Raw genomic sequence first — 21,431 nt, forward strand, 5'->3', positions numbered from 1 at the left:
GGCAATTCCAAGGCTCTCCAGGCTCCCCCGCGGCCAGGGGCGACGCAGAGCCCTGCGGGGCCAGACCCAGCCCCCTCTTCATTGCAACCGGCCCCGTTTTCCCTCCAGGGTGGGGTTCGTTCTTTCTTTCTTTCTTTCTTTCTTTCTTTCTTTCCTCTCTTTCCAGGCTGGAGGGATGCCAGGCACGTGCCAAAAACAAGCCCAGGCTCCAGCCCTGGTCCCTGCCAGGAGGGAGCCGAGTTCAGCCCGGTCTCTCCTCTTACAGAGAGGAAAAGAAAAAGGAAAAAAAACAAAACCAAGTTGTCCTACATTAGAACTGTATAATCCCATTTTAGGGGCAGGGCAGCGATGGGGCTGGCAGCGCGAGCACCCAGCTCCGCAGCCTTGGGGGGTCACTGCCTTCGCGCACGTACATCACGGGAATTAAAGTTTCTTTTCCAGAGGGTGGAAAGGCGGGGGCTCTCCTGCACCTGGCCGTTCCTCTGCGGGAAGGGAGAGCCGGAGGGGACGCACATGGTGGAACAGCAGCAAGAAAACCCCGGCTTTGCCCCTTTCCCTTCCTCCAAGCCGGTTGCTTTTGCCTCCCCTCCTTCTTACGAGCGAAACCAGTTCCTGCCCCCTCCGACCGCCACCGTGCCGCGCTGGCACCAGCAGCTGGCGAAACCCCATCCCGTAAATCCATCTGATTGTTGGTGATGGGCTGTTTTCACACTTAGAGAGCAAATTTCTATGGGTTTGGTTTTTTTCTTCCCCCTACCAGTTGGCAAGAAGCACTGACTCGCCCTTGTTGTTTTGGGTTGGTTTGATGCAGAAAAAGGCTCCCGCAGGGGATGGGACATGATGACGGCAGGAGGGTTCGTGTACCCATCCCACCGGTGGCAGATGCCAGGAGCAGGTGCTGGCAGAAGACCTTTTCTCCTGGGTTGTGCTCTCCTCCCGGGCTCCACGGCCACGTCGCCGGGGTGACACTGCAGCCCAACGACCCCCCAGAAACATGACGGGAGCAGGAGAACGATCTCTGCCCAACAGCTCCTTCCTGCAAAGGGGCAGGGAAAGGGAGGAGGGAAAGGCACCTTCCCACTCTCCTCCCGGCTCATCCCACCCATCCCTGGCCGCCCCAAGCTTTGCATGGAACCGAGATGAATTAAAAACCAGAGGGAGCCAGGGAGGGAAAGGGAAGGGACGTGGAGGAGCAGAGCCCCAGGTCCCACCTGGCCGCTCCTGCAACCATAAGGCGTACCAAAGTGTTTGATTTTAAGTGCTCCCTTATATCCATGTACAGCCAGGGGACAAGAAGGTGGCATTTCTGCATTTTCCAGCTTCCAGGCTGATGGTGGAGCCAAAGCAAGAAAAAAAAAAAAAAAACAAACCAAAATAAAACCCCAAAAAAAACAATACAAAACTGGAGCGTAGGGAGCAAATGCTTTTCCTTTTTCTTCGCCCAACCGCTCGGACGCTCCAGGCTGCTCCACCACCGAGGGCAATCCCTCTCCTACCGGTAAGAGACACAAGAGTGAACTGAAGGCAGGACCCCAAACCAGAGCGAAAACCTGGTCCTGATGAAGAAGAAAGTAGAGAATGCGTCAAATATACCAGCAAATGATTTTGTACATTCAAAGTTTATATTTGGAACAAAAAAAGAGAGAAAGAAGAGGAGGACTTAGATATTAAAAAAATAGCACTAAATGATAAAGCGGTAGCAGTCCCTCTACCACTACAAAACCGCAACAACACACGCACGTACACACGGAGGCGGAACAACAGCGAACTCCCACGGACTGTGATGTGCACCTCAGTTTGCTGGTGGAGAGATACGGAACGCCTGAAGCACACCAAGGACAGCTGAAAACATCGGCATGGCTTAAATGGGAATCCTCCAACTGAAAAAGAGCGGTTTCTCCCCGTGTCTGCATTTGGCACATCCCTGAGTCACGTTCTCTCTCCTCTCCTTCAAGGTCAAGATTCCTAAACATGAAAACTGGGAGGGGGGAAGAGGGAGAGCATCGTCAGCGGGGGACCAGCCGGCTGCTGCCCCGATGGTGGGACCACACTGGTTCGCGTGCCGCGGTCCTCGCCGTCTGTCCTGGTTTGAGCAACGCAGGGCTGACTTCCCTTCTACTGCTTGGGAAAACTGCACTTCTAGAAGATTCTAGTGTCTGATTTGGTGGAAATATTTACTTTATCACCAGCTCTGGGGTGCGGGTTTCATGGTCTTGGCCTTTTTTGAGCTTGCCAGGTGCAGGGACAAGGAGGAGCGAGACCCGGGCACTTGCCCCAAGCTGCCAACAGGGTTATTTTATACAATGAACGGCACATTCCATAGAAATTAGGAAGTTTGCTGAGGAGTTCTCTCCCCTCTCTCTCTCTCTCCCTTGATGGCTGCCATCCTGAGCGCTCCTCGCCCCGGTGCCGGAGCCCTGAGCCCTTCCCTTCCTCCCGAAGCCGCAGCGCTCGCAGGGTCCCACATTGGCTGTCCCCTGCCCGGAGTGCCCGGCTTCCTACGATAGAACGGGCTGGGGATAGTCCTTGTGTATTTTATATAGCTATTGGGATCAACACTGGTTCTTTAGTGTTATTAATGTCAATTATTTAGTATTATTCTATTAAATCTGTTTATATTTCGTCCCTCAGATTTCCTTGTTTTTCCCCAATTCCCCGTCCCAGGTGGGGAGGGGCCATCGGGTGAGAGAATAATTGTCCAAATGACAAGAAATTGTTGTGGGTTCCTCACACCGTAACGCCGCCTGTTCCCAGGGATGGGCCGACTGCTCGGCGTGGCTGGCAAAAAGACCCGTAGGCACGTGCCAGCACCGGCAGAGGAGCAGGGCCGCGTTCACGCGCAATCCTTTACCTCCTTCCTCCATGGATTCAGAGCGTTTCCGTGTTCATAGTGAGAGCCTTCCATACCGTTGTTTTCGACATTTCGTCCGAGATATTGATCTCAGAAGGATCAGTCCTGCAATAAATATTTCCGATAGCAATCCCCGATGGTGGGAGCTGATGCCGCCAAGTCCATCAGCATCAGCAGGAGGAACGGGGGGGTCTGGAGAACCGAAGCTCGGCAGGTGTTGCCGGATGAGGAGTTTTGGGGGACGAGCCTGAGAGCTGCAGAGCTGCAGCCCCGTGCAAAGGCTCTTGCTGGTGCTTAGCCCCGGAGTGGGGCTCTCTAAGCCACCGCTGGTACAGATCGTACCTGCAGCTCCTCATTTTTAAGTATGAGACTCTCCAGGTACCGTAAAGTCACTGATGATGCAAGTTTTTGGGGGTCGAAGGTGAGTTGTGCAGCCACGCTGCTTGGCGGCAGAGCCCTGCCGTCACCTCCTGCAGCCCTGCCCCTACGCTTGCGTTTCCCACCAGGCTGACTGCATTCCAATGGGATGCTCAGTGAAGATGTAAGTGGAGAAAATTGTGCCAAAAACCTTAAAATTAGTCTTGCCGGGGGTCTCGGTGCTTGGTGGGGCTTTACCTGTCACTGCTTTGCTTTGGGATATCCAAGTTGCTGGTCTTCCCCAGTTGCAGCCGAATTGAATTTGCAGCAGCAGCTTCCATCATCTTCTGGGATTCCTGACAGAAAAAGGGACAAATCAAGTTCTGTGCCTTTGATCAAAGAGGAGATAAACTAAACACCCAGCAAAACGCTGCACGCTGTGCTCTCCTTCTGACCTTCTGTTAGTGCGGCATGGCAAAGGCCTTTCCCTTCAAACATTTTGAGGGGTTAAAAACACCATTATGAGCAAATTTTTAAACAATAATATTTATTATAAATGACTCATTTCAAAAATTATACCTCTATTCAAGTGTTAAGCCCACTGCTAATTTAGGAAAAAAAGGTTACGATGTGGGATCCAGGCTACCAGGATCTATTTCTAGTGAGTTCTGACCTTTTTAAGACAAGCAGAGATAGAAACAGGCGATCTCAGAGCCCGAGGGAGACGCCCAGCCCCGAGCACGCAGCAAGCGTTACCTCCTCTTCTTTGGCTTCGTTTTTGGCATCATCCAACTTCTTCTTCTTGCTTTCTGGCATAAGGTCATCCAGAAAGCTGAGCTCTCTCTTCGAGAAGCAGAAATCCATCACTTTGCGGACAAAAACAAGAGCCAAAACCTTCACAAATAAGAGGGAAGATGCGGTGAGGCCAGAGATGATGCTACGTCTCATTCCAATGCTCCAAACCTCCCGCTGCCGAGCGGCACCGGCTCTTACCATCATGGGAAAGACGATGGCAGCACGGGACACCTTGATGGCCCAGAGCAGGACGAGGCAGATCAGCTGGATCATGGTGAAGAAATGCACCTTCCGCAAGGGAACGTGCCGCAGGTAGATGAAATCCGGCTGGTGTTTCGCCGGCATCCAAAACAGCTTCAAGCGATCGAAGAACTGCAAAATAAAAGGGGAAAAGTTGGCACCTTGGGCCTGTGGAAAGTTTCTGGCCCTGCTGAGACGTGGAGGGAGCTTTCGGGATCTCGCTGGCAATGAGAAATCCTGGATCCCACTACGTTCCTCCTGGGAGCAGCACCCATTTGCCCGTTGCTCCCTCCATAAACCAGCTTGCCCATGAGAGCTGCCCACCGAATTGTAACTATTCCACGTTATTTCTTGGCACGCTGAATCCCCCAGCAAGGATTTCCACCGGTGGTAGAAATTGCCCTGAATTCCCCCACTTTCACGTAATCAAACATCGACCTGCCCTAAACCACGCAAGAGAGCGCGCTGAACGTGCCTGGTCCTCCCAGCCCCATGCACCTCCCGGGCCCCCACCAAGCTTTTCTCTACACAAAATACCGTCACTGCTTGCTTTCGGGAGGGGTTTTTTCCTATACCACTGCTTTTTTCCTGCTTCTCTGGAGATGAAATAGCAGGGAGCCAACACGCTGCACGCTGTAAAAGAGTCCGTACCTGAATTCCTTTGAGTGACGACACACCCATGTAGAGAAAGACGCCATAAAGCACAGGCATTGGTATAAACTGGGGAAAAAAAGAATGCAATAATTTATTTTTTTAAAAAAAACACAGTTTCAGTATCAACACTCTCTTCTACAGGCACTGCCTAAAATTGCCTAAAACCCTCCAGTTTCCACAGGGTTAAAGATGTGTCAGATTTTAACCATTGGAGATTTTGTGCGTGCGAATGAGTGTGTGCTGTGCTTTAGGCTGAGCTTCTGAGTTACGTTTCATTAGAATAATCCTATTTTCCAGAAAGGCTGGAGGAAAACAGGTGAATTCACCCATGCTACCATATGCCGCATTCTGTGACGGCAGGAAAACAATTCTACATATTCTTGTGGCAACACGCAAAATCTTTTAGCCTAGAGATGAGATTAGTTTGTGGGAGGAACACACAGGGAAGCCCATGGGGATGATTTCAGTGTGTTTAGCTACCGGGAACGGCTGTCCTGAGGTATTTTGGGGGAGGAAATTGCAACCGCTAACGCGCTGCCTGCTTGAAAGAGAGCAGATGTGCTGGTCTGAATCTGCTTAATTGTAACCCATAAACACGGGTGGGCCCGAAAGACACCTGAAAACTAAAGCAGTCTTCTCGCCTGCTTGCCTCGAGCACCCCAAACTGGGCTCTGAAGGGCTGGAAAGCGTAACCAAGGCTGGTTCCCACCATGGGTCAAGCCTCAAGGTTTGGGATCTCCTCCTCCTCCTCCGCTCCCGAACCACTCAGGCCTGGAGAGAAGGGACTATTTTTGTATAACTTCCCTGCTGGGTGTTTTGCATTTTCCTCTTACCTTTAACACCGAAGTGAGGAAGACGGAGCAGCCCATGAGCACAAAGATCATCAAGCCGGTGACTCTCTGCTCTCGTATCCCCAGGAACTTGGGTTGTTCTCCTGGAGCTGAGCAGCCAGATTCTACTTTGAGGCTGTTCACGTGAGTGATGGACAGGACAGTCGCAGCCACAAACCAGGGCAGCCCCATCACGGAGCACACCCCGAGCATCACGGCCACCATGAAAAGGTCCAGGTGGTACCCGCATCCCTTCTGTGGGGAGCAAAACAAGGAACAGAGCATCCCGCAGCACAAGAGCAAGGACAATGTCGCAAGTCAGACTCAAACCCTACTCGAGCGCAAGCCACCTTCTTGAAAATGTAACATAAGAATCAGAACCAAACAAGGATGTATGCAGCCTTTGCGCAAGCGCCTTGCGTGAAAATCTGGCAGGAGTTCAGACAAAGTGTATTGGGGGTTTTGTGCGGTATCTACTTCTCAAAAAAAACCTGACTGTTTTTTCATTCATAAAGAAATTTCTACCACTTGCAAGAAAGACGTGATTCCAAGTTATCCCTGGCAGCACGTCAAAACGATTCATTCCCCCAGCTGCTGCTGACATTTTAAGACAGAAACACACTTCTATATTGCTCTAAGATTAATTTGCTCCTCTGAAAGATTGCTCATCTGAACTCCTTTGTCATTTGCTCCCTGTGTCATCATTAATCCAGGAGAGCATCCTGCCACACCGCCTGACATTGTCCCAGACCAACTCCTTCAGGAAGCATTTGGAACAGGAGCTTCTCCCCGCGCCTGCAGCCCAGAGTGGGCTGGGGACAGGGTCGTCTCTCACAGACCCTTACCTTCAGCTTGTGCTCGTTCCTGTTCACAATAACGGCAGTGATCTGCTGGTCCATGAATATCAAGATGGTGCAAAGCAGAGCTGGGATGAGCGCAGCCAACACTGTCCACCAAGGGTTGGGTCCTATGGGGTTGATGAACCACCCGCGGTCGTCTCTGGTAGGCTGCGACAAAGCACAAAACATCAGGATCAACTGCCAGCCACTGCACTGGCTTTGGTTCTCCACTCCACCCCTGGGCCAGAGCATCTCCCAGCCCTGGCTTCATGTCACCCTCTCCCATGGGGTCCAGCAGTGCTGTCTCCAACAGGAGACACTTCTCCTGTAGGGACCTAGTTTTGGGGCTGTCTTCTCCTTTCCAGAAGGAAACGATGCACTTGGAGGTGGAAGAGGAGATGGTACCGCCACCAGCATCTCCTCCAGGCTCAGCCCTGTCCTGCCCCAGCATCACCTTGTGGCATCCCCAAGGGCTGGAACCAGCTCCATGCCCAAACCCCCCATTACCTTGAACATATGGGGGACGTGGAGCTTTGGTGATGGGATCCCAATCATGAAGTCAATGAGCACCATGACGACGATGGTGAGGAAAACAGCAAAGTCACTTACTGTGGACCGTACCTGGGGCAAGAAACCAGAGCTGAAAGGGGCATCACAAACAGGCCCGTAACGGGAGATGGAAAAGTTAAGGACATCAACAACATTAAAGCCGGTTAACAAAATCCCACCACTCTGAGGACATGCAGCCAAATCCCTTGGTTAGATACTGTTGCTGTGTTTGTCCCTGTGAGATCTAGCGTCAGACAATAAAAAAAGTTTAATTAGGTGGAAAAGGTGTTGTTTTAATTCAAACCTTAAAAAAAGTAAATATTAAAAAAATAAGGAAACGGATGTCTGCCACTACAGCCACACTCACAGCTAATATGGGAATAAGGCACTGAGGCATCACTTGCTCCTCAAAAGGAAGAAACTGTGTCTTTTGTGTCTTTTTCTACGGCAGCTCCTCATTTGAATCAACTGTCCCCTTGAGCACATAAGGCACAGAAGGTGGAAAAAAAAAAACAAAACAAAACAAAAAAAAAAAACCCCAACCCAACTTTGGAAGACCTGATTTCCCACTGCCTGAGCGAAAAATCGCTCTGGGGCAGGTGGCGAGGCAAGTGGGAAATGCTACGATCATTTTGCACTCATAGAAATAAGTGAGAGACATCCAAGCTTGGCCTTCAAGGTCAACATTTCCCAGCTTGACCAAGTGGTGGCAAACACTCCTTAGTGCTCCAGGAAAGCCATTTTGAGAAGTGAGTGTGGAGACTGCTGCTGGCCACCACCTTCTACCTACTCTGGTTGGGAAGTAACGGCTGGTTTTAAACTTCTTCAATAAGCTCGACAGGACAAAGGTGGAGAAGAAGAGGATGCAGCACCAGAAGAGGACGTTAGGCGTGTAGGGACCATTGTGTCCACAGGCAGGTCCTTGAAACTCTCCATGCAAATACCGACATTCCTGGGGAAACAGAGCGTCAGCACACAAAGGCAGTGCACATGCAGCAAGGAAACCTGGGGTAACTGGGGGATTTTGAGGATCTTGGTCCAAGATCCATGACCTTGTAACTGCTGCTGACAATGGAGATTTATATTTAATGAGCGGCAGCAGCTGAACAAGTGACACATCAAACCAGGACATTATCGAATTACACAGAGGAGAGCGGAGAGAAGAGATACAATGGAACACCAGACCCATGGCACATCCTCCGTTTGAACGGCAGGCCACCATGGATGAAGAAGACACCAGAGGGGAAGGAAACACTGGAAACTCTTGGGGATAGAGAAAGAGGGAGCGGGGAAGGAGGGCTAGGACAACCATGACAGGAAAGGAGAAGAGACAAATTGTCCCTTCCCGGTGGAGGGCTCACAGGACATGGTCACAGGGGGAGGAAGATGTCCACAAGAGCCCCCCGTCCTATGCCTGGGCTCTGCTTCCAGCAACAGCAGCCCAAGAGGCTGCTCAGACATGCAAATTTATGCAGGCACCTTCAGACAGTGCTGAGTAAGAAAGCGAGGCCTGGAGTTATTAGGAACCAATTAAGGAAGCTAATTACTACCTTCAAGCATAAACTTAAGTCCTCCAACTTCTACAATAATCAAAGCACCCGCTTAACCTCCCTTCTGGTCAGAAATACTGTCCAGAGGATGACAGTTATTACCCACGACGCTGGGGACAAGGTGCACTGGACAAGGTGGACTCTCCTTCCCAGGACCAAGCGGGTTAAAACCACACATTAGATCTAAGTAATGACTTTCCAGAGCAGCACAACCACAGTTTGAAGCCCGTCATCACCTGAAGGGCTCTGAGGTTTGCACCACGCAAATGCCCCTGGACCCTGTGGCCGCAGCACGAGGAAGCAGTGGCTCGGGGCACTTACAGTCACCGTGAGGTTTTCCCAGGTGATGCCAGACACGTTGATCTTGTTGCTCTCCCAGAAACGCAGGGTTTCGTTGCTGGGATGGGTGGGCGCCTCACACTTACAGCTGGGAGGAGAGAAGCCAAGAGAGGGGTAAGGGAAAGGCAGTGGAGGTGCAGCCCTGAGCTCCTGCCAAGGGGCAGCAGCATTTTAGGAGGAAAAAACCCACTAGTAGATGGTGAGAAGGTCGAGCTTGCTGTGCATGTGCACAGGGTAGATCTCTCGCAGATGACTCAGCTTCTCTAGAGCCTCATAGATGAAGATCATGCAGATGAGGGAGGCGAAGGCTTCTTCGGTGAAGCGGGTGATGTAGCAAACCAAACAACTGGCGTCAGTGGCCACCAGCACGATGCACAAGAAGGTGGTCCACAGCCCGATGCACGCCCGCAGAGAGAGATAGGAGAGCGTGTAGTCTCTGGGAAACCACAATAAAACAAAGGGTTGAAAGGCCCGCAAGAGGCTCTGCGCCATCCCTGCCTTCGGGGAAAGTTGGGAGCATTGGGAGCAATTTAGGAGCGTGTCAAGGCTGCGGATGGGAAATGCGGTTTCCATGTACTGCTACAGACAGCCTCGGGGCTGCGGTGCAGGGTGTGGGCCCACAGGAAGAGAGGCCAATTATTTAATTATCATTATTTAACAATTATCTTGTGTTAATGTCTTGGAGGCTAATTGAGGTCAGGTCCCCGTTGTGGAAGGTGGTGCTCTCCCGCATCACCCCGATGCCCTAACATCGAAACCGGCTGGTTTTCCACCCACCTGCTGCCAGCAAGTTGGGGCTTAATAATAAATTTAATTGCAATTAGGGTGATTAATCTCACACCAAAGTCGTCACAACAAAAAAGATGGACATGGAAAATATCCCTTTCACATGAAAAGCTCCTACTTTTTCAATAAAAATCATCAAAACTCAAAACATTTGACCAGAAAACTATTTGTATATGTGGGCAAAATATATTTCCACTTCCAGCAAAAATCATGCTGAAAAGTGCCCGGTTTTATACTCGGAGGAAAGCAAATCTTCCCTCATTCCCAAACCAGAATGCTTTGTCTCATCTTCCTTGTGCAGCCCATCTTGGGCATCCACATCCTTGTGGTTTCTCCTCCTCCCGCTGCTTGGCTTTAACCCTAAAAGCCCCAAACGACCCCATCCACCCTTCAGGAGCCGAGGGCTCTTGCACCGTCACATACTAAAGCAGCAGTGTGCAATGCTTGTGACACAGGAGACAACTCTAACAACTACCACTAAGAAAAACGTAAGAAAAACATCTTTTCTCCATCGCTGCTTCTCGCAGGCCCTGGCCGCAGCCGCCAGCCTTACTTGCAGAATTTGTAGAGGATCTTCTCGAACACCAGGACGGGTCCGGTGCTGCCCAGGATGGTGAGAGGTTGGCCAGCAAAGAGGGAATAGACCACGCCGGTCATGGAGGCGCCCAGCAGCGACTCCATGGCACTCTGTCCGGGGAAGAGGGGCAGCACTGAGTAAATAAACCATTAGGGGAAAAAAAAACCCAAAGCAAATTCACTGCAGCAGGACTTTTGCATGAGTTTTATCCTCCCCTGCGCCACCCAGCAGAGAGGTGCTCACTATGTGGCCGTCGGTCGCCTCCCCCAGCAGTCCCCCGAAGGTGATGACAGGGGACATGCAGGCACAGTAGAGGAAGAGGAAGGACGCCAGACACTTCAGGCTCAGACCATCCCGAAAGTCACTCCAGAACCACGGGGCCTTTCGCTTCACATCCAGGATCAAACCTCCAAAGAGCCTGGAGGAAGGAAAAAAAATAAACCGTTCTCTTGGAAGACCACATTAAGTTTTCTTTGCTGCAGAAGGACAACCACGAGCACAGAGTAACTTTCATTGCTAAAAAGAAGTGGTCTCCTCCTCCCATGGTACACCCAGTAGAAACTGAGGCATACAAAAAACCCCTTCAACAAAAAGAAAAAAGCCGGAACCTGAGAGCCCATCCCCTCTTACTGCAACAGTCCCTCGCTTTGAGAAGCAGCAGAGCTCTACCCGGAGGGATTCACAAATCTGCTTCCACCCCAAATCAAGAAAACCTGTGTGCAATGATGCTGCGGCTGAGCCCAGCTGCCCAGATCTCCCACCCGCCCAGCCCAGGGGACCGAGCTGGTAATGTGGAGCCCCTTCACTCTACCAACTAACCCCAAAAACCTTCTAGAAAGGAGGCGCACGCTCAAATTTTAGAGGCAAACAGAAAAAAATAAGCCCAAACTATTAAAGTTCATACCTTCCTGTCCGCTCCAGTTCAGGACCACTGTGTTTCTCCGGCTTGCTGTGAGACGCACTGTCATAGAGAGCTCCTGGCATCTTCCTTTTCTCCTGTTAGAATGGAAATAAAATAAAGATATGGATTTGTAATCGCTGGCTTGTTTTGCTTCTGGTCTCGGTATGTGACTTGTGAATTTGGGCCCCTGGCCAGCATCCCCAGCCGTGGCTGCCATCCTGCCCGTCCCCCTCCACCACAGCACCCACCTGCGAAGGGACATTTTTCGGAGGCTCAATTCGGATCGATGGATCCCACTCTCCTGGTGGCAAGACTGTGACCTGATCCAGAAACTCATCAATGCCGGCCACGAGGTCAGCCCGGTCCTTGGCTTTATAGGCAACATCATGGAAAACCTGCCAATAGGAGACAACCTGGTGAGAGGACAACCCATCTCAGACGTCCTAACCCGCGCAATCAGCTCTTGGCTAAACGCAAGATAATTATCCCAAAAGGCAAAATCTGTACATCATGGTATTTGTAATCATCTCCATGAGGCTGCCGTCCCGCATGGCACACCACAGCCTTTTGCTTAAAGCGGAGAAGTTTCACTGGCCCTGGCAATGCCACCAGTGGGGACAGGGTGCTGGGGACCCTGGGGAGAAGGACGAGCGCCCCAGGTGGGATTTTAGCCTCCTGCAGGCAGCTGGGACAGCAAATCCTCTTCCTCACTACTACAGAGACAGGGAGAGGTGAAGAAAGCCAAAAAATGACCCTGAGATCTCTCTTAGCACACCTCATCTGTCATGATGGTAGCCATGGACCTGCCGATCTCATGGTATTGATGGGCTTTTCCTCCTGGTCCAAGGAAAACAAACAGGAACCTAGGCAAGAAAAACAAAATGAGAGAGAAGAACGTGCCCTTGCTCAAAGGGCACCCAAGGAAATCCCCAGGAGCTCCCAGCCCAGAGCACGGCTCGAGAAGGGACACATCATCTCACCAACTCCAGTGATGAATTTGAAATCATCAAAAACAATCGCAAATTTAATTTTTGGGCCAACGTTCATTAAAATTGGCCAATGGGTTTAAACACTGCAGAGGGGAAGGGAGAAATGAAGGCAAGGAGATGTGGATGGGAGAAAGGTGCTTGCTCCCACTGGCCTTGTTCCCTTGGGACGCCCAACTGATGCAATTTGATGTTTTGTTGGGGTTTTTTTTAAATAAAACCTTTGTGCTTCTTATTCAGACCTTGTTGGGATGGGAACTTCCGTCATGCCCGAGAGGAGGACAGCCGGGGTCAGGCGGACAAATGCCACGATGGGCTGGCGAAGGAAATCCAGCTCTCCTACAAGCACGTTGGACGCTTCAGCCCCGATGGGAATTTTCTTCATGAAGTGCAGCTCCGCCTGGGCACGAGAAGGGACTTTCAGGCGATTACCCCAAAAGCAAAGCCCACAGCACTCTGCAGCACCCTGCAGCCAAGTTTGCAAGAGCAAATCTGGCCCCAAAGGCATAAGAAAGCTATGAGTGTCTCACCTTGCTGAGATCCATCGCATTGGTGTCCTGGTTAACCCCATTTTTAGCTTCTATAGTGGTGGGAGAAGGATGAGGAGTGAGTGTTTGGGCTGGTAGGAAAAAGGAAGATGCTCAGAAAAGATGGGCAAGGAGCAACTGGGACACTTCTTTGCCAGAACAAGTCTCATGGGGCCAGAGCCCCGCAGAAACCTGCACCTGGTGCCCAAGCCCTGCAGGAGCCCTCACCTGACTTGTCGAGGGGGTGCAGGTCCAACTGCTTCTTGCTCACATCAGCAAACGAGCGGACAATGGGGAGAAGGTTGTTTCTTTTCTTCTCGTTCTGATGGTGATGCTTCTTCAAAAGCACTTCTCGAACTTTGGCCCGCATGCGCTCGTCAAACTCCGTGGACTGTTCTTGCTGGCCCAGGATCATATCTGAGGATGGTGAAGGGAAACGGAGCTGTCAGAGCACAAACTCCCCAAACCCCGAAGCCTGAAGCCCCCGGGGAAAGCTGCGCCATGCAGGATACCCTAAGGCGGGCTCAGCCTTGCTCAGCAAGACGTTTTAATACAGTTCAGCCTTTGCAGCGAAAGCAAGAATTTCCTTTTGCTCAAAGACATCACTGAACTGCTTATTCATCACTTCGCTACGATAATTATTTCCCATTCTAAATAATGCAATTTTCTTGCCCGATCTGGCCTTTCTGTCTGACTCTCTACATTTAACCAAATTATAAGCACAGACTTTCCCAGAGTTTCCTTCATAGAATTTGCTGAGCCCGGGGAGAAACGTGCTAAGAACGGCTCCGACTTCTCCAGCTCTTGAAAGGGCTGAATGGAGACCTGCCAGTCAAAGACAATTTCTCCAAAGCTGCTTTTTCAATTAACTTCAAGTATCTTCCCCACAGAAATACACCGCTTGGTCATCTTACAGACAAACTCTGCCTTTGAAATTCTTAAATCCTGGATGTTAAGGCAAGAGAAAAAAAAGAATGCGAGGAAATGGCTTGTAATAAATAGTTTATTTAAAGAGGATTCTGCTCTTACGCAGAATCCCTATTTCTAAAAGCAGCCTGCTAAGCCCTGATGCACCCTCCTTTCTGGCTGGAGAATATTCTCTAATCGCTTCTCCAACCCTACAAATTGCCTTCAAAAGGATCCCATATTGGAAGAAAAAGCTGCTGTGCCCGTTGCACGCCCAGTCTGCACCCAAAAACAACTTAAAAACACAGCGGGACTTCTGGAAAAGGACCCAGGGGCAGGGTTTGTTTCGGGAGCGAAGGCACCACAGCAAATGGAGCTCGGCCGTTCCCGGAGGGACACGGCACCCACAGTACCTGCAATCTCTTCGATGCTGTTGGCACAAATGTCCAGCAGCACCGTCCCGTTGATGATGCAGCTCCTCAGCTCGAAGAGGCTGTGCAAGGACAGCGTGGCCACGTAGGGCTTGCTCCAGCGCTCGCCGCCGTCTTCCACATCCTCCTCAAACTTCAGCCACCTGCGGACATCGGGCACAATCAGCCCCATTGCAAGAAAACAGCCTCAGCTCTGCACCCCTCTGACAGAGCTATGGGGTAGCAAGAGGAGAAGGCTCCTCGCATCAGCACCTGCAGCTGCAAAAGCTTCGCATCCCCGAGAGCAGAAAGCAGAGCCCGCAGGCGCTGCCGGCACGGGGACTCCTCTCCCGCCGCAGCCGACTGCAGGGATTTACCTTGCCGTTTCCTTCCACTCGGCATCTTCGCCCTCTTTCAGGCAGATCTCATCCAGCTCGGTGAACAAGTCGTGGGGAACGTGCTGCTCGTCCTCCTCGGTCCCGAGGATGAACTGCACCCGCTGGGACGGGGTGTCTGGGGGCAGAAGACAAAGCCCCAGCCCGTTACCGCGCCTGAATTCAGCCCATCACGCTCACACGCAGACTGGCCATCGGACTGGCACCAGTTCAGCCGTAAATATTGAGCTGACCCCTCTGCCTGGGGTCTGTCCAGGCTTGCACAGAGCCACGGAGAAGGAGAAGCATCAATTCCACCTCTGCGTAAGGATGGGCAGCTTTCCTTCCCCGCATTTCCATTTTTAAAGCCAGGATCCCTCTAAGGAAGATGAGCCTAAATCCATTATGCACTTAACTGCTTTAAAAAGAATAAATAAACGAGGAGAGTATGGGGTCTTGCTAAATAATGCCACTTTCCCTCTGCAGAACAGCGGGCTACACAAACTAGCCACAAGGACCTGCTCACAGAAGACCCCAGCAGCCACGTAGCCCCAGGGAGTCTCGTGAATGCGGTGGGACTCACAGTGGAAGCCCTGCTCCGTCGGGGCGGAGTCCTTCTCCCGTTCCCGTTTCCGATGCTTCTGGCTGTGGGGTCGGTGATGCCGGTGGCTTTGCCTCACCAGAGGCATCCGCACGCCCACGTACAGGGTCCGGTGGCCTGCGAAAAAGCGGCATTTGCATCACTCTGAGTATGGCAGAGATGGTTGACGCAGGGGCCACGATTAAATCAGTGCAGCCACCCCAGGAGGAAACACCAACTTCTCTTCATTTTATTTTCACTGGATCCCTGAATGCCACAGACCTGTCCTTTTTTCCAAGCCTATTTTACTCAAACTGTGCAATAACGGAGCAACAAGTGATGGCTTCGGGTCATCTAAAAGTGCCCCGACAGTATCGAACCTCTTCTCAGATTCCAGCTTCGGCTGGACAACACTCAGACTTGCTCATTAAGCAGCAACAGAAGGTAATTATTTTTAAAATCTTTCTGTGGCACAAGGTGACAAGAGAAGATCCAATCAGTCCCATGATAACAAAATCCAGAACAAAAAATGAAAATCACAGCCCTGCGTCTGCAGCCATCAAATTATTCTCCTGACCCCCCCAAGCCAAGGGCAGCCTCTCTGAGAAAACAAGCCCCGAATTATCCAGCTTCACGGCTAAAACACACCGTGGCCTCCACAGGGGCTTTTTCCCTCTGTTTAAAAGCCATAATATTAAAAAAAATGTGAAAATAACTGCGCTTATTCATTTAGAAGTACGCCACACCTTGCCGCACGTGATGCGGGCGCCGAGCAAGGGACGCTGCAGGGACTTTGTGCTGGTGGCCCCTCTGCCGGGGTCTCAGCGGAGACTCACCTTCCAGCTCCTCCTTCTCATAGTGAATGTTGACGACGTTGCTTGTTCTTCCCTGGTCAATCACCGCCTCCTCGTCGTGTCTCTGCTCAGCAATGACAAGAAGGTAGAAGTTGGGTGTGGAGGGCTCCCTTACGTCCTTCCCAGCCATCACCCCCCCAGCGTCCACGCGAGTATCACACCTCTGCCTGCCTCCTCCTCCAGGCACTACCCCAAAAACACAGACTTGTAGGCAGCTTTTCTTCCCATACCCAAATAAAACCACCCGTAGCATCACCTGTGTTGCACACAATGTGAGTCTGGAGGTATTTACTACAGGGGGAGAGGGCTGAGTGTTTCAGGCCAAAAAAACCCATCTGCTTTGTTCTTGTGGTTCCTTTCTAAAAAATAAAAAAACGGGATTTCCAAACTGGGGGGGAAAAAAAAACCAAAACCCCAACCCTACACTTTTGATCGCAGCCAGTTTGTCTCCAAACGTGATACCCGCAGGACTCACTAGATGGCACCTGGCCACAGGACATGGCCACCACCGACCTCCAAAGGCCCTCAAGAACCCGCAAGGGCAAAGCAGCATCTCCAGCCCAACCCGGCTGGGGCTTCTCTTGCTGCAAGCTTTCCACAGAAAACCTGATTTTTTCTCCTTGGAAAAGCCAAAGGCTGAGAGCTAATGCCCTCCTTGGCTGAAATACCACTGCCAGCGCCGCAGGAAGAGCATCTGTGCCTGCCTCAAAAGACAAAGAAGAACTACAGGAGAAACAGAAATAAGTCTTTTTGCTTCTCTTTCCCCCTCACCAGCAGGGCTGGGAAGGGGGTTACCAGGATTACTGCGCCCAAAGAAATAAAAACCCAGCCACATCTCACACTCCAGTTGCAACCAAGCGTGAGGGCCTCCAGGAAACAATATCTCTTTTCCCCCTCTTCAGGCTGCGCTTTTAACTGCTATTAATGTCTGAAATACTAAAGAAAATATATCACTGCTGCTCTTTTTCTCCTTCCTTGCCTGCATGGACAGTAATTAATCCAAGAAAACCAAAATCTGTTCACCCATGCAAAGAAAAACTCCACAATGCCCAAACACCCCTTACTTTCCATCAGTTTTCAAATTATTCCTTTAGTAAAGGCACAAAGGGGAAGGTTTGGGACTATGGAATTGCTGAGGTCCATCTTTGCAAATCGGTTGCCATCCTCAATGACCAAAAACTGTTCAAAGAAAAAAAAAAAACCACCAGAGATTCACACCCAGCTGCTGGATTTTTGAAACTGAAGTTTGAAGAAGAGCGAAATACTGAGAAAACTGGGGGAACCGACAGGGCTGTTGGATGAAATTCAAGAGGCGAGAGCTGCACCGTGCACTGCGGAACAGCCCAGAACAACCGAAACTGCAATTTTCAAGTAAAACTCCAAACGCCGCCCTGCCCGCTGTATTAATAATGATGCACTAACCGGGAAGACCTATTAAAAATATTGAGCATAAATAACTTCATAGGATTTAAGCTGCCAACGCTAACGGTAAATCTGCTTTTTATCCCCCAATTCCTGCTTCAACAGAACAGCGTCACCTGCGGCCGCGTGGCAGCGATGCTCGGGAGCGCGCACGCCTCCCGCTCCCCGGTTAATTTGACGAGTTAATTTGACGAATGGTCCCAAGAAGGGAGTTTTGCTGGTCCCCGAGTACTAATTTCAAAGCCAACTTGGTGCGACCTCCCCGCCAGCTCCCAGGACTCGCCCGCGTTACCCGGCAGACGGATTATCCCGCACCTGTGGCTTTCCCCGTCCTCTCACCGGTGACAGCCTCCGCCACCCTCCCGCCGTCCCGTCCCAGCAACGCGCCCGGCTCCCCGCAAGCCCCAGGGGATGCCAAAAAAAACCAAACCCCAACCTCGGAAAAGGCACGGGACAGAAGGGCTTAAACAAATCGCTTTAAATCACTATTTAAGTAAGATCACAATTTAACTAAAATCGCAATTTAACTAAAATCGCAAATGAAAGAAAATGGCAACTAAAATAAAATTGCGATGTAAATAAAAATGCGACTTAAAAATGCAACTTAAATAAAACCGCAATTCAAATAAAACCGCCATTCAAAATCGCAATTCAACTAAAATCGCAATTTAAATAAAATTGCAACTTAAATAAAATCGCAACTTAAATAAAATCACAATTTAAATACAATCTCAAGCTTGAGCGCGTTACGGGGGTGTCAGAGCAGGAAGAAATGAAGCGACTCTGGGGGTCGCAGCTCTCAAAGTCCCCGTGGGCGACACGGGGAACGTCTCCTTCTCTCCTTTTGCCCCCGCGCTCCCACCAGCAACGCTAAACCTGCCCCCGGCAGGGCACAGTTATCGCCCCCCCTCCCCGAGTCCATCCGCTCTCCGACAAAATGCCAGTGGGATTTTGGGGAGTTTTCCCCCTGTTTGGGGGACGCCCGGCCCCCCCGACACAGCCCTGACCGTGAGACCCGTAATTCCTCCAGAAGTGTCATTTTGTGACCCCCGTTCCAGGCCATCCTGACGCCGGTGACCCGATTTGGGGGGATAATTGAGCCTCCGGATCAATCAGGGGAGCAGACCCCCCGACGGCAGCCCAGTGGCTCCCAGCCTCCACCAGCTCCAGTAAACAAAAAGTGACCGTTGATGGAATCGGAATCTCCGGGGCGCACTCAGGCAGTTACTTAAAGCCACGCACCCCAAAACTCTTCCCGCTTGGAAAACTTAGTGGATGGGGAGAAACCAGCTCTGTTTTGAGGAAAAACTATCCAGAATGGAGAAATGGGGTGGGAATGTCGCATCCTGCTGGGGCGAAAGGAGCATTTGGATGTATTTGAAAGCACAAGCTGCCAAAATACACGTGAGGTGCGAACCCCTGGGGACATCAACAGGGCAGCAACCGATTTTCCTCAAAATTTCCTGCATAAAATCAGGGCGTTTCCTGGCTTTGGCACGGCCTCCATCCCTTTGGCGCTTCCATAAATCCCCTTTAGCCAGACCGAGTCCCGCCACAGTACGGAAATGTCCAGATAAGCGACATTTTTTACTCCCCTCGCTTCCTCCCGCTATCTCCAGCCCGACTTTATTTTCTGAGCCGAGCTAATCCTTCATTTCCAGCCTACAAATTCATTTGCTGTGATGAACTTCCTCCCCGACGCTGCACGGCGCAAAGGTTAACTGCCCCTGAAAGGCGACACGTGGTGTAAAATAACCCAGCAAAGGAAGGTGACACCGAGCTCTAATCAGTTAAAATCCCATCAGGATCCAAGCTCGGATCCCCGTTGCTTTTTTATTATTTAGTATTAAAGCTTCAGGAGCGAAAACGGGACGAAAGGGGGTCCAGGGCAAGATGCTCCGAGCATCCCATTGCCCTTCCCCGGCCATGGCAGCATCCCCGAAACCTCGCACAGAGATGACTCCGAAGGGAACGGCCCCAAGCAAAACTCTCTCGGTCCCAATTAGGCCACTCAAATGGGCTCGGAGTGGTTATTTCACTGAGGAAATTGCTGGAGGATTTAAAGATTTAATAGTTCTATGGGATCTGTGGACCTGTAGGCTTGGGATGGGATGGAGCAGGAAGGAGAGATGCCTCCAAAAAGCAAATTATCCCACCCCAGGATGGGTACCCGCATTGCAAACACTTTGCCTTCCCTCTTTGTCCTCCTCCGCCACTGCCAGGCACCTGGAAAACATCAAATCGTCACAACGGGGCTGGGAAAGGGGACGCCGAGCTTTGCATCGTGCACTGTTGAGTTTTGGAGCAGACAGGGTTGTTCCACTTCAGTATTTTCGAAGCGCAAAGCGCTGGGTGGCTGCTTCGAAGCTGGTTTTGTTGGGAGGCTGAAAGTAATTACTGCTTGTAAAAACCAAATCAGAAATCGCCGGAGCAAAGGAGAAAAGCCCGTTTCGACACGGCTGCAGTGAACCCCTTCGTGCCACGAGCTCGGTGCATCCTCTCCCCGCGTCCATCTCAATAAAACTTCTCTAAGTTATTACTTTGCTGCGATTTTTTTGTCCCAGCAGGAGAGAGAGGGATTTTTGGATGCCCTGCCTCAGTTCACCTGCCTCAGTGCAACTCCTCTGGTTAAGAAAGAAAAATCTTTCTCTGGGGAAGCTTTGGTGTAATTGAGGAGGAAGAAGAGCACGAAGCAGAGGTTCAGGTCCAGCTCTGAGTCCTCCTGGAGCTGGGGGAGGCCGAAAGCACCGTGCGAGCAGGGAAACCTCACACCCTGGCCCCTTGAACCGTCACACGCGAGCAGGACCTGCCACCGGCTGCAGGAGGGAGGATTAATGTAATTAATCTCGCCCGAAGTGTAATTAATAACACTGACCCCAGTGCTATAATGGGATGACGGGCCAAATTGGGGGCTGACCTGGTAGTGGAGTAGGAGGCCCCGTCCTCACCCTTCTCCTTCTCCATCCCACCTGGATGAAGCCACCATCCCGGCAGCTTTGTGGGGGTCAGCACCATCCCCCCACGGGGACCCCTCCGGCTCCTGAGCCAGGATCCGAGTGGTGACAAATCCCTGGTGACGGGGACAGGACCCGGGTGCTCTTAACGGGAGGGGACGGGTGTCCGGAGCCCGAAAGCTGGGCTGTGAGAGGGGGACGCAGGTCACAGCCGAGCATCACCAGGACGTGACTGTCATCCCTTGCTGGCAGAGCTGTAAATTCCTTTCACTTTTTCCCGTGAGCTCTAATTTCAGGGCAGATTAATTAATTCCCCACCTCTCATTTGCCAACGAGAGCAGCCCCTCCAGCCGGGTCCCACAGGTGCAGCCGGGGGGGTCGGACAGGCCCTCCCCAGGACAAGGAGATGCTGAAAGAGGGGGGGCCACCCAGCTGCCTCCTGCCTGCACCCCAGCACCCGGCGCATCCTCGCAGCGCCCGGTGGGGACAATGGCTGAGGTGACTGGGTGGCACGGGCCTCTGTGGGGACAGTGGCCTTTGTCCCCCCACCAAAGGGCCGCAGCGTCACCACGGGGTCACATCTAGATGCGGAGCAGGGGACGGGGAGGGGGGGCCCGGTGGGGAGCCCCCCAACAGGCATCGCCCCGGTGCCTTCCTCCCCTCCTCGCATCCCTCCCACACCCACCTTGGGCACCCCTCGGCCCCCCCTTCGCGCCCCCGCCCCTCCGCCTCGCAGATGCCTTGCTGATGCCTTGCACCCCCCCTCCAGAGGCCTGGCCCCCCACTCCCACACCCCCGGGCCCCCATTTTACAGACACCTACCCCCCCATTACCCCCCCGCCACCTTGCAGATGCCCTTCACACGCCCCTTACAGCCCCCCCCGCACCCCCCCGTGCAGACGCCTTGCCTCCCCCATGCACCCCCACCCCCTGCTCCCTCTGTGCCCCCCCCGCCATCGGAAATGCCGCAGTGAGCAGCCACCGAGCATCCTCCGGCCGCATCGGGGGTACCGGGCATCGCCCCCCCGCCGGTGCCGCCGCCCCCAACCTGGTAGCTGAGGATCCCATCGGGCTCGTTGCTGCCGGCGGGCATGGCTGGGCCGCGGGGGGGGGGGCCGGGGTCCCCCCCGGGGCTGGGGCCAGGGGGGGC

At 52.1% G+C, this 21,431-nt stretch overlaps 1 protein-coding gene across 1 annotated transcript; it reads right to left on the reverse strand.

The window, feature by feature from the left end:
* Positions 1-1,665: 1,665 nt before the first annotated feature.
* On the reverse strand, positions 1,666-21,374 carry LOC128901291 (electroneutral sodium bicarbonate exchanger 1-like). Its single transcript, XM_054183190.1, has 25 exons — positions 21,330-21,374; positions 15,888-15,969; positions 15,055-15,189; positions 14,475-14,610; positions 14,101-14,261; positions 13,010-13,198; positions 12,785-12,873; positions 12,497-12,654; positions 12,044-12,131; positions 11,517-11,663; positions 11,272-11,363; positions 10,611-10,785; positions 10,344-10,477; positions 9,195-9,440; positions 8,987-9,092; positions 7,906-8,067; positions 7,074-7,187; positions 6,573-6,734; positions 5,731-5,982; positions 4,895-4,963; positions 4,202-4,375; positions 3,965-4,102; positions 3,467-3,564; positions 2,852-2,956; positions 1,666-1,978 (listed from the first exon to the last, which is right to left on the reverse strand). Exons 1-24 carry the CDS (start codon positions 21,372-21,374, stop codon positions 2,869-2,871), a joined length of 3,240 nt encoding a protein of 1,079 aa, XP_054039165.1. The 3' UTR covers positions 1,666-1,978; positions 2,852-2,868.
* Between the last annotated feature and the right edge of the window lie 57 nt (positions 21,375-21,431).

This window comes from Rissa tridactyla, chromosome 24 (assembly GCF_028500815.1).
Source record: "Rissa tridactyla isolate bRisTri1 chromosome 24, bRisTri1.patW.cur.20221130, whole genome shotgun sequence".
Classification (NCBI taxonomy): domain Eukaryota; kingdom Metazoa; phylum Chordata; class Aves; order Charadriiformes; family Laridae; genus Rissa; species Rissa tridactyla.